This window comes from Myotis davidii, unplaced genomic scaffold (assembly GCF_000327345.1).
Source record: "Myotis davidii unplaced genomic scaffold, ASM32734v1 scaffold1134, whole genome shotgun sequence".
Taxonomy (NCBI): Eukaryota; Metazoa; Chordata; class Mammalia; order Chiroptera; family Vespertilionidae; genus Myotis; species Myotis davidii.
In genome coordinates, this window is record NW_006286229.1 from 294,091 (window position 1) to 304,281 (window position 10,191).

At 50.0% G+C, this 10,191-nt stretch overlaps 3 protein-coding genes across 6 annotated transcripts in view; 1 reads left to right on the top strand and 2 right to left on the bottom strand.

Moving 5' to 3' along the window:
- MARCH9 (membrane associated ring-CH-type finger 9) overlaps positions 1 to 3,993 on the bottom strand; it is an 8,084-nt gene extending 4,091 nt beyond the window's left edge. Inside the window, exon 1 of the mRNA XM_015559763.1 lies at positions 3,958 to 3,993. Within this exon, the coding sequence (XP_015415249.1) occupies positions 3,958 to 3,993 (36 nt within the window). The remainder of the gene's footprint in view (positions 1 to 3,957) is intronic.
- Positions 2,882 to 6,788, top strand: CDK4 (cyclin-dependent kinase 4). Of its 2 annotated transcripts, none has more exons than XM_006779387.2 (8): positions 2,882 to 3,528; positions 4,175 to 4,411; positions 4,574 to 4,709; positions 4,825 to 4,992; positions 5,145 to 5,254; positions 5,816 to 5,866; positions 5,998 to 6,133; positions 6,380 to 6,788. In XM_006779387.2, the coding sequence occupies exons 2-8, from the start codon at positions 4,194 to 4,196 to the stop codon at positions 6,422 to 6,424; spliced, it is 864 nt and encodes a 287-aa protein (XP_006779450.2). In that variant the 5' UTR covers positions 2,882 to 3,528; positions 4,175 to 4,193; the 3' UTR covers positions 6,425 to 6,788. The 2 variants fall into 2 exon arrangements, with proteins under 2 accessions (XP_006779450.2, XP_015415257.1); XM_015559771.1 differs by lacking the exon at positions 2,882 to 3,528 and adding an exon at positions 3,535 to 3,703.
- Positions 6,789 to 6,830: 42 nt separating this feature from the next.
- TSPAN31 (tetraspanin 31) lies at positions 6,831 to 10,191 on the bottom strand. 3 transcript variants are annotated; one of them, XM_015559773.1, is made up of 7 exons: positions 9,669 to 9,875; positions 9,377 to 9,412; positions 9,000 to 9,167; positions 8,684 to 8,764; positions 8,004 to 8,135; positions 7,603 to 7,716; positions 6,831 to 7,500 (listed from the first exon to the last, which is right to left on the bottom strand). In XM_015559773.1, the coding sequence occupies exons 2-7, from the start codon at positions 9,386 to 9,388 to the stop codon at positions 7,426 to 7,428; spliced, it is 582 nt and encodes a 193-aa protein (XP_015415259.1). In that variant the 5' UTR covers positions 9,389 to 9,412; positions 9,669 to 9,875; the 3' UTR covers positions 6,831 to 7,425. The 3 variants fall into 3 exon arrangements, with proteins under 3 accessions (XP_015415259.1, XP_006757372.1, XP_015415258.1); XM_006757309.2 differs by lacking the exon at positions 9,377 to 9,412 and having other exon boundaries at positions 9,669 to 10,191; XM_015559772.1 differs by lacking the exon at positions 9,377 to 9,412 and having other exon boundaries at positions 9,039 to 9,167.

Consider the following 10,191-nt stretch of genomic DNA (forward strand, 5'->3'; position numbering starts at 1 on the left):
GGCCAGGGGAGGATGGAGGGAGGGGAGTGTCCGAGAAAGGAGAGTGTGCACACTGGTAGGAGAGTAGGTGTGTGAACGGGTGAGGGGGGAAGGGGAGTGGGTGCTCAAAGACGCAGGTGCACCAGGGAGGGAGAGGCTTGTGCAAAATGGGAGTGTGCAGAGGAAAGGCTGTGCAAGGGGTCTACGGTGTGAGGGAGGTAAGTGAGCAAGAGAAAGACTCAAGCAGTAAACACGGTTACACAAAGGACTGAAAAGTGAGCATGATGTGGGACTGTGAGGGAGGTGAGGGTGGATGGGATCGGGCTGCATGGGAAACGAAATGTGATTGTAATGTGTGAGGTAGGTGAGTGAGCAAGGGAGATAGGAGTGCTAAAGGGATGAGAGTGTCTTTTCTGGCTTTCTCCTTCCCTTACCAACACACACACACACACACACACACCCCTCTTTGCTTATATGGGGGCCTTGACCCTGAGAACCAGTTCTACCCCCTTACTAGGTCTGCTTTACACTTACAACCTCCCTCTCCTCCCTTTTACAACGCTGAGGGGAAAGGGATTCCAGAGGAGCCCATTGGGTCAAACACATTGCGAAAAAATTAATTAGTAAGAGAGTAATTAACGGAAGGGAGGGTATGGAACCAGGGACAGACTGCCAAACTAAGGCTCCTCCACAGAAAGTGACTGAGGAGAGTAATGCTCTTTTGAAACATTCACATGCATTGGATGGATGGATGGATGGATGAATGAATCAGAAAAGGGCTGGAACCCAAGCCAACATAGAGGATGACTTCTTTTTTTTTTTAATTTAACTTACTGGGGTGATATTGGTTCACAAAACCATTCAGGTTTTAAGTGTACAACTCAACAAAACATCATCTGCACACCGCATCATGTGCCCATCGCCCAAAGCAAAGTCTCTTTCTGTCTCCATTTATGCCTTCTTGGCCCACCTCCACCTATTCCCACCCCCCCTTCCTGCTTGCTGTCACCACACATGCGTGTGTATGTGTGTGTATATATAACTTCTAAAGACAGCTGTGGTGGGCTTATGTGGAAGGCCAGGCGCCAGGGTAGAAAGTTTGACACACACATTCAGTTAGCATTTCTGAAGGCTTACAAACCAACCAATTCTAACAAGATAGCCAATGAAACAATCACCTCACAAGCCCAATAGCCAGTTCAGACCTTGAGGTTTTTATCTTTCTTAAAAAAATTATTTATTGATGAGAGACATCAGTTTGTTGTTCCACTTATTTATGCATTCATTGGTTGATTCTTATATGTGCCCTGACCGGAGATCCAACCCAGTATCAGGATAATGCTCTAACCCCGTGGTCGGCAAACTGCGGCTCGCGAGCCACATGCGGCTCTTTGGCCCCTTGAGTGTGGCTCTTCCTAAGCCTTAGGAGTACCCTAATTAAGTTAATAACAATGTACCTACCTATATAGTTTAAGTTTAAAAACTTTGGTTCTCAAAAGAAATTTCAATCGTACTGTTGATATTTGGCTCTGTTGACTAATGAGTTTGCCGACCACTGCTCTAACCAATTGAGCTACCCCAGCAGAGCTTAAGGTTTTTCTCACTAGTCCCAGCTGCCCGTACCAGCAGGGGCTCAGAGTTAGACTATCAGAATGCAGAGGGAGAATCTCTATCGACATATCTTCGGTTTTGCCCTGGAGCATGCTTTATCTCATGCCTGAACTCTTATTCATCTCATGCCTGAACTCTTACATCCTCAGCCAGATGGTTAAAGAGAACAGAAGTTAGGGTAGAAGGAATGAGAAATAGAGTAGTAAAATGGTTTCAGATTTTATTTTTAAAGGCTACTTTAATTTTTAGAGAGAGAGGAAGAGAGAAGAGAGAAACCTTAATGTGAGAGTTTAACATACAGTAGATTGGCTACCTCCTGCACGCCCCCTACTGGGGATCAAGCCGGCAACCAACCTGGGCATGTGCCCTGCCTTGACCTGGAATCAACCAGCAGCAACCTTTCTGTGCAGGGAGGACGCCCAGTCCACAGCTACACTGGCCAGGGCTGGTTTCAGGTTTTAGACAGGTTGTCACAAGTGAGACACTGCTTCCTTCCTTCCCTTACTTCCGTCCTCCCAAAGGGTTGGGAGATAAATAAAGAAGTTGGAGCCAGTAAGACCAGGGAAGCCAGAGAGAAACCTGCCCCTTGTCTACTTCTCTGTATCTGTGGACAGAGGCCATTTGGGAACGGTTTGTGTTCAGGGGAGGGGCAAGGGCCAAGAAAATTTGCATTGGAGGAAAAAGAGCACAATAATGCCATATAATGAGCCACGAGGTTTGCAGAAGAGCACAAGTCATTCTCGTGTAATATGATGGTCTGGGGCAGCGGCTGTGGGAACTTCTTGCACATGCTCACTCCTATATGTGTGTGTGTGTGTATATATATCCATTTTTCTATGTATGAAATATATATCATACACATACACACATATATCACAGTATCTTAGTGCGGCAAAGAACCTATCTTCCAATCATTGAAAACTTCTCCGCCAGAAGGCATGTGGTGGTCCGAGGAAGGGGTGGAAATTGGGAAGAGGGGAGGGCATTGCCTTGCCCCTCTTCCTGTTGGATTACTGTATTAATCTGCCTTTCATCAATCCTTTAATGCTACTTTTGCCCTCACATGGGCATTGTCTACTCCCTATTTTGTGTGCACACTGTTGGCTACATCTTTACTGATAGTCTTTTTTAAAAAATATATATTTTTACTGATTCCGGAGAGGAAAGAAGAGGGACCAAGAGATAGAAACATCAATGAGAGAGAACCATTGATCTGCTAGTTCTCCGCACCATTGAGCATGTTTCCTTGGCGGGAATCAAACCTGGGACTCTTCAGTGCGCAGGCCAACGCTCTATCCACCGAGCCAAACCTGCTAGGGCTTTACAGATAGTCTTATCACTACTTAAAAGGGCTTGTGACTGAGACACCAAAAAACAAACAGACCCAAAACAACCCCCCATCCACATGGGAAGCAAGCACTCAGTAAAAACTTGAATGAATGAGTGAATGAAACAAAGACACAAGTGAGAATACGTGTTCCCGTTGGCAGTGCAGCAGAAAGGCCAGGGCACCACCTCCTGTCCCCCGACACCCGCGCCCTCCCCCATATAGAGAAACAAGGAGTGAGAGTGGAGAAGGCCCGCAGCCCGCAGTTGGGATCTGGGTGGCCCAGGTTGCCATGGCACCGCCTTGGACTCCACCCTCTCCCATCTCCCCCCCAACCACCACCCCACCCCGCTTAGGTAGTGGCAACTAGTCACGTGCTTTGCCGCGTAACCACACCTCTGCTCCTCGGAGCAATAGCATGCGGTCACGTGGGATAGCAACAGGTCACGTGGTGGCCATCGTCCCTCCTCCCCATTCTCCCCACCGCCCCCCAACCAGGCACAGCCACTCCCGGCCCCTCTGCGCAGGAGTGGCTGGTCACGTGCCCCGAACGTCCGGCGCTCGCCCCTCCCCCCGGGTTTCCGCGCGCCTCTTTGGCAGCTGGTCACATGGTGAGGGTGGGGATGAGGGTGGGGGTGAGGGGTCCGCTCTAGCTGGCGGCCTGTGTCTATGGTCGGGCCCGTGCGGTCCAGCTGCTCCGGACAGAGCTCGAGTGTATGGCGCCACAGAAACCGGCTCCTGCGCCCCGATAACGGTCCGCCCCCGCAGTTCCCGGCGCGGGGAGAAGTAAGAGCAGCCCCTTCCAGGGATGGAGACCTTTCTCCACCAGCCTGGCTTCCCACGCGGGCTGGTGATGGAGGGGTCGCTGGAGGCGGGGAGGGGGGCAGGGTGGAATCTGGTCCTTTGTGGCCGTGGGAGGGTCGTTTTCGGGGCTGGGGTGTGGGATCGTCGATGCAGGGGGTGTGTCGTGTGGGCTCTTCCTTTGTGGCAGGCGCGACGGTCCCAAAGGGAGAGATTTTTAAAAAATTCTGGGGCCTCACGTGGCTGAAGGGGTTGGGGCTGGCCAGACGAGTCATTGTGTTACCTGAGGGGCGGGCGTGGCCTCGGGGAAGACCGGGGAAGGGAAGAGGAGGGAGGGAGTGCTGGCGCTGGGTCTTTGTGCCGTTTGTTTTTTTCCTGGAGTTACTTTGTTGCTCTGGGCGCATTCCATCCGAACTCTGGAAGGGAACGCCGGTGGTAGAGTCTCTGTGATTGTAGGGTCTTCTCTGATCTGAGAATGGCTACTCCTCGATATGAGCCCGTGGCTGAGATTGGTGTTGGTGCCTACGGGACGGTGTACAAGGCCCGTGATCCACACAGTGGCCACTTCGTGGCCCTCAAGAGCGTGAGAGTCCCCAATGGAGGAGGTGCCGGAGGGGGCCTTCCCGTCAGCACAGTCCGCGAGGTGGCCTTACTGCGGCGGCTGGAGGCTTTTGAGCACCCCAATGTGGTCCGGTAAGAAGGTGAAGGGTTGGGAGAGGGTGCTCAAGAGGGAAGGACACCTCTCCGAGGGGCGTGGTGGTCTGGAGAGAAGTGGGGACCCCGAGGAAATAGGGAAGGTCATGTTGGGGCCAAAAGGGATTGATCCATGAGTAGCCCACCATTTGTTCCGGCCAGGCTGATGGATATCTGTGCCACCGCCCGAACTGACCGGGAGACCAAAGTGACCCTGGTGTTTGAGCACGTGGAGCAAGACCTACGGACCTATCTGGACAAGGCACCCCCACCAGGCTTGCCAGTGGAGACCATCAAGGTGCGTGGGGTGGGCAGACAATAAGACACGTGGGGGCCTTGGTAGTAGGAGCCATTGTGATTTCAGGTATGGCGCCTCGTTTCCGGTTCCTCTGTACCTCCCCCTTCCAAACCAGGATCTGATGCGCCAGTTTCTAAGAGGCCTGGATTTTCTTCATGCCAATTGCATTGTTCACCGAGACCTGAAGCCAGAGAATATTCTGGTGACAAGCAGTGGGACAGTCAAGCTGGCTGACTTTGGCCTGGCCAGAATCTACAGCTACCAGATGGCACTTACACCTGTGGTCAGTAGAAAGATGTTAGCCGAAATGGGTTCTGGTTGGGGGTAGGGAAGTGCCCATCGCAGTTGGGAAGTCATGTGTTTTGTGACATCAGTTGAGCAGTTGTGCTTCATGGTAACCCGTAGGGCCCTGTCCACTCTTCCTGTTCCCATTAGGTGGTTACACTCTGGTACCGTGCTCCCGAAGTTCTTCTGCAGTCTACATACGCAACTCCTGTGGACTTGTGGAGCGTTGGCTGTATCTTTGCAGAGATGTTTCGTCGAAAGTAAGGGACCCAAGGACCTTAACTATTTTTGAGTTTCCCAGATCGCTTAAAAATCATCGCCTTATCTTGCCCATTCTTTCACTTGAGTCAGTGGTTCTCAACCTGTGGGTCGCGACCCCTTTGGGGGTCTAACGACCCTTTCACAGGGGTCGCCTAAGACCATCGGAAAACACATATATAATTACATATTGTTTTTGTGATTAATCACTATGCTTTCATTATGTTCAATTTGTAACAATGAAAATACATCCTGCATATCAGATATTTACATTATGATTCATAACAGTAGCAACATTACAATTATGAAGTAGCAACGAAAATAATTTTATGGTTGGGGGTCACCACAACATGAGGAACTGTATTAAAGGGTCGCGGCATTAGGAAGGTTGAGAACCACTGACTTGATTACTACACTGACTATCTTGTCCATACTAGAAGCTTTGAAATGGAATTAGGAACTTATTATCCCTTTAGTTTCCATACCCTCTGTTTGAACCACTAAGCAATAACCATTCTGCTACCACATCTTTGAAAATGATGCTCTGTCCCTTCTCACCTTAGGCCTCTCTTCTGCGGAAACTCTGAAGCTGACCAATTGGGCAAAATCTTTGAGTAAGTGACGGGCAAGGGGAAAAAAATGTTCATTTGAGTCTTTCTGCTGCTGAGCCCTGGTAGCATTTGGCTCTGCCCCTGAGGTGGAGGCTTGGAGGACCTCTCTGACCAGGTTTTCCCGTTCCCCACAGCCTGATTGGGCTGCCTCCAGAGGAAGACTGGCCCCGAGATGTGTCTCTACCCCGAGGAGCCTTCTCCCCCAGAGGGCCCTGCCCAGTGCAGTCGGTGATCCCGGAGATGGAGAAGTCTGGAGCACAGCTGCTGCTGGTACTGAGTTTGGGCAAGGGAATGGGGTGAGATTAGGGTGAAAAATGTAGTAGAGAAAAAGGACCCAAACCATTGTGGTTCCTGAGACGCAGTTGTTGGATGGGCTAGTCTTTTGCTGCTGTGATTGGCCATCCACAAAGAGGAATGTAGAAAATAGCCCATGCTAGTATTGTTGAGGGTGAGCAAAAGTCATTTGGGGGTTTTTTTTTTTCTTCACGATTTTCTGACTTCTGTCTCCCCTCACAGGAGATGCTGACTTTTAACCCACACAAGCGAATCTCGGCCTTCTGAGCCCTGCAGCACTCCTATCTACAAAAGGAAGAAGGTAACCCAGAGTGAGCAATGGAGTCGCTGCAACAGAACCAAGAGAAGAGAAGCTGTCATTTACCTTGCTTTGAACACTAGAGTGCAGAGCCCCCCACCGAGAAGCGCTCTGTGTCTTTTTATCTGAGGCTGTGGAGACACTTCCTCCAACTTTTTACAGGGATATCTTGCTGGCTGCCTTAATGACATTCCCCTCCCTCCCCTCCTTTGGGGATTATCCTTCTCCTGCCCTCCCATTTCCTACACCAAGGAGTATGTCCCTTGTTCTCCCCTTCCTTACCTTGATATTGGGATCCTTTTTTATACGGGGAAAAAAAACAAAACAAAGAAATATGGTCTTTTTTTTTTCCTTCCTTTTTTTAATGTTTCTTCCTTTGATTGGCTTTGCCATTTGGGGATTTGGAAAAACCATTTGGAAGAGAGACTCCTCTGCAGAATCTTACAGATTCTCCTTAGGTTACAGGGCCTACATAGTCAGTGGAGCCCCTCAACTGGTAAGAGAAGACGAGGCAGGCATTCAATTTGCTTCTTTGAATATGGAATCTAAATGGCTTTTATTTTTATATTCATAGACCTTCCCCCAAACTGGGTCCTGTTATTACAAGAAAGATTTCTTGGTAGTTTTCTCTCTGGCTCTGTCCTTGGTTTCCCCTTGGAGCCAGGCCAGGATGTGTGGTGGTCCAGCATGTGGAAGGGAGAAGAGGGGAGACAGCCAGGAATGACTCCGACTCCCATACTATCTCATACACTCCCAGGAGCTTCCCACAGCCACTCAGGGGAAGAAGAGGCTTCTCAGTGTTCCTCATAGTCTTGTCAAGGCCAAGAGCCTGGCTATCAATCACCTTTAGGGGACGGCAAAGGGCCTTTCCTCTTTCTCAAACAAAAAAGGTCACTGACCCTGTATTTTCCCTGCGGGAGGAAGAAAAGGCTTAGGGAGAGCAGGAGTGAAGTCAAAAGGATCCAAAGTCTCATAGAAAGGCACTGGGATTGGCTCGGGGATCCTTCTGATTCCGAAATCTCATTGCGAGCCAGACACCAAGGATCTGTAGAAGCAAAGGGAAAAAGATAAGCACCAGTTCTTAATCTCCGGGACTGACAGACAGAGGTAGAGAAAGGGTGCATATATGAGAACTGGAGAACGTTACCTCTGTAAAGCTAAAGAAGAGTCCAACACCCCCCAGGATTTTTAGGGCTTCATCTGAATGTTTAAGAAACTTCTCTCCACACATCTGGCATGTGGGTCTCCGGCTCTTGCAGACCTAGGATAAAACGTGTGTGTGGAGGATGCAGAGTTGCTAAGATGCCCTGTCCCGGCACCTATGATAAATGACTCTAGAAATTTACTAGTTTTGATCAGTATCTTACAGATTGAAATCCCATTTAGCTAGTTCTCTATAGCTTTGGATCCATCCCCATTCCTAACACAGCAGCACACAGCCCCAATACAAGAGAGCTGCTAGAGAGGCAATCCTATTCCAACTAAAATCTACCGTTTTAGCCACTGTCCTTCCCTAATTTTCCTACCCACCCTTCCCCGCCAACTCACTGCAGTGCAAAAGGCATAATCTTGTTGATACAGGGTCGTAAGGTTGAATAAGCCACAACAATCAAAACTTCTTTCCAGTTCATCCCGGGTCTGGTTGCTCATGACCCACCAAGAAGCATTGATGACATCTGTCTGGAGGATATATAGGCAGAGGGAAATTATTTGATGCTGCTAACCCTAAGAATCTCCCTACATTCTGATCTCAGTTCAAGTGCCTCAATTTCTCTACTCCAGCAAAGGAAGTCAACATCCCCGGGGGGGGGGGGGGTGTATCACAAATATACAGACCCAATGATAAATATCCACCTAAAGTTCTCTTAGATCAGCGGTTCTCAATCTGTGGGCCGCAACCCCTTTGAGAGTCGAACGACCCTTTCACAGGAGTCGCCTAAGACCATTGGAAAACATATATACTTACATATTGTTTTTGTGATTAATCACTATGCTTTATGTTCAATTTGTAACAATGAAATTGGGGGTCATGAGGAACTGTATTAAAGGGTCACGGCATTAGGAAGGTTAGAACCACTGTCTTAGATCGTCATGGAAAATTAGCCAGACACCCTAGGGAAGCAAATGGCCTGAGTCTGGAAGTGACCTAAGAATGATCTTTGGGGCAAGACTGTTAGGGAGTTAGAGGTTAGAGAAAAATGCAAGTATTTGAAAAGGTATCCCCTTACCTGTTTGCTTCGGTTAATGGCCAGGCATGACCAAGAGATTCCAAACTGGAAGACGAAGACCAAACCAAGGATGATCATGTACTGAGAGGAAGAGTTATGGGAAAAAAGTCCTAGATTCCTTTATGGTGCACCTCTAACAATCATCTGATCTCATCTATTCATAGAACGTATACAACCATGCCAGTTGGAAGCAATAAAATCAGCCCCAGTTTCACAGAGCAGAGCAAAGAGACATGTCCCCCCAAATCCCTGAGGTCTAGTTTCTTCCTAGCCCTCCCAAGAGTTCTGCAGTGCCCATCGCTTTGGGTCAGGATACAAAGAACAGCAGTACTTGGTGGTGGTTAATGGCACCCACCAGTCCAGCCACTGCGATGAGCAGGAGGAAGACCCCCACAGCAATGACTCCTCCGATGATGTGGATGCTGGACACCACACCCAGGCCCTTTCCCCAAGCAGCCACTCCGATGAGCAGTAAGCCCACCAGCTAGGGGAAACAGAAAGCAGGATACACATCAGAAATCCAGCGCGCGGCACAGCCAGAGGCCTTACAGGGCACCCGGGGCTACAAGGAGAGGAGGTGCTATGGGAATCTGTAACACCCCTGGGCGCTCCTTCCCTGGGAGGTCAGAATGCCTGGGAGGGGGTGGGGGTGGAAGGCTGCAGGATAGTAATCTATGAATATAAAAACCGAACCTTTAGCTTCATCCATCACTTCTATTTCGGGAGAAACTAAAGTTCACAGAAAGGAGGGAGAGGCCTTTGTTCCCACAACCCCTAGTTCATTCCCCCCACCCCCAAACAAACCCTCCGATCACCGGAAGTCTCCCCTCTACCCACGGAAGTCCCCAGGAATTCCCTCTTCGCCGGAAGTTCCTGGAAATCTTCCTGGAACACCCAGGACACCCCTCTACCCACCGGAAGTCCCCTGAATAATCTCCCCACTCGCCTCTCCGCCTTGAAGCTTTCCCCACCTCCAAAACCTCACCATGTAGACCACGTTGAGCGCGCACAGCGCATTCTTGGAGCAGGCAAAGCCACCGCAAACCATCTCCCCAGCTTTGGGGACCCAAGTGTCCCAAGGACTTAGGGAGAGGGTCTTAGGGGCAGTCTTCCCGGACCCCGACAGCTTCTGTCTCTTTAAATCTAGTCCACCTAAGCCCAGTTCTCTGCGCCTGCACCGCCCCACCCCTGCCTCTGGATTGGAGAAACTCCGGGCTAAAACGGGACGTCGACGGCCTGAATGCCAATCAACCTGCGTTGCGTTACTGACCCGCCTCCCGGCCCCTCCTTTAGGTTCTTTATAGGGTGAAACTTAAGAGTGGAGGCAGGGCTTGCAGATTCTCCTGCAGATCGGAGCCTGAACTTGGAAACCCCGGGTTGAAAGTGAAGCTTTCCCTCGTCGCAGTCGGAAGAGGCTAATCCCGGAGAGGAGGTTTTGTAGAAACTCCGGCGAAGAGAGAGAAGACAGGGCTGCCGGGGCTAGGCGAAAGGGCTCCTCCCTTGTCCTG

Coding starts and splice junctions, on each gene's coding strand:
- CDK4 (XM_006779387.2), top strand. CDS start 4,194: ATGGCTACTCCTCGATATGAGCCCGTGGCTGAGATTGGTGTTGGTGCC. Junction 4,710..4,824: donor TGCCAGTGGAGACCATCAAG/GTGCGTGGGGTG, acceptor CTTCCAAACCAG/GATCTGATGCGCCAGTTTCT. Junction 5,255..5,815: donor GCAGAGATGTTTCGTCGAAA/GTAAGGGACCCA, acceptor TTCTCACCTTAG/GCCTCTCTTCTGCGGAAACT.
- TSPAN31 (XM_006757309.2), bottom strand. CDS start 9,731: ATGGTTTGCGGTGGCTTTGCCTGCTCCAAGAATGCGCTGTGCGCGCTC. Junction 8,765..8,999: donor ACCAAGTACTGCTGTTCTTT/GTATCCTGACCC, acceptor TCTTCCTCTCAG/TACATGATCATCCTTGGTTT. Junction 7,717..8,003: donor ATTATGCCTTTTGCACTGCA/GTGAGTTGGCGG, acceptor GTTTTATCCTAG/GTCTGCAAGAGCCGGAGACC.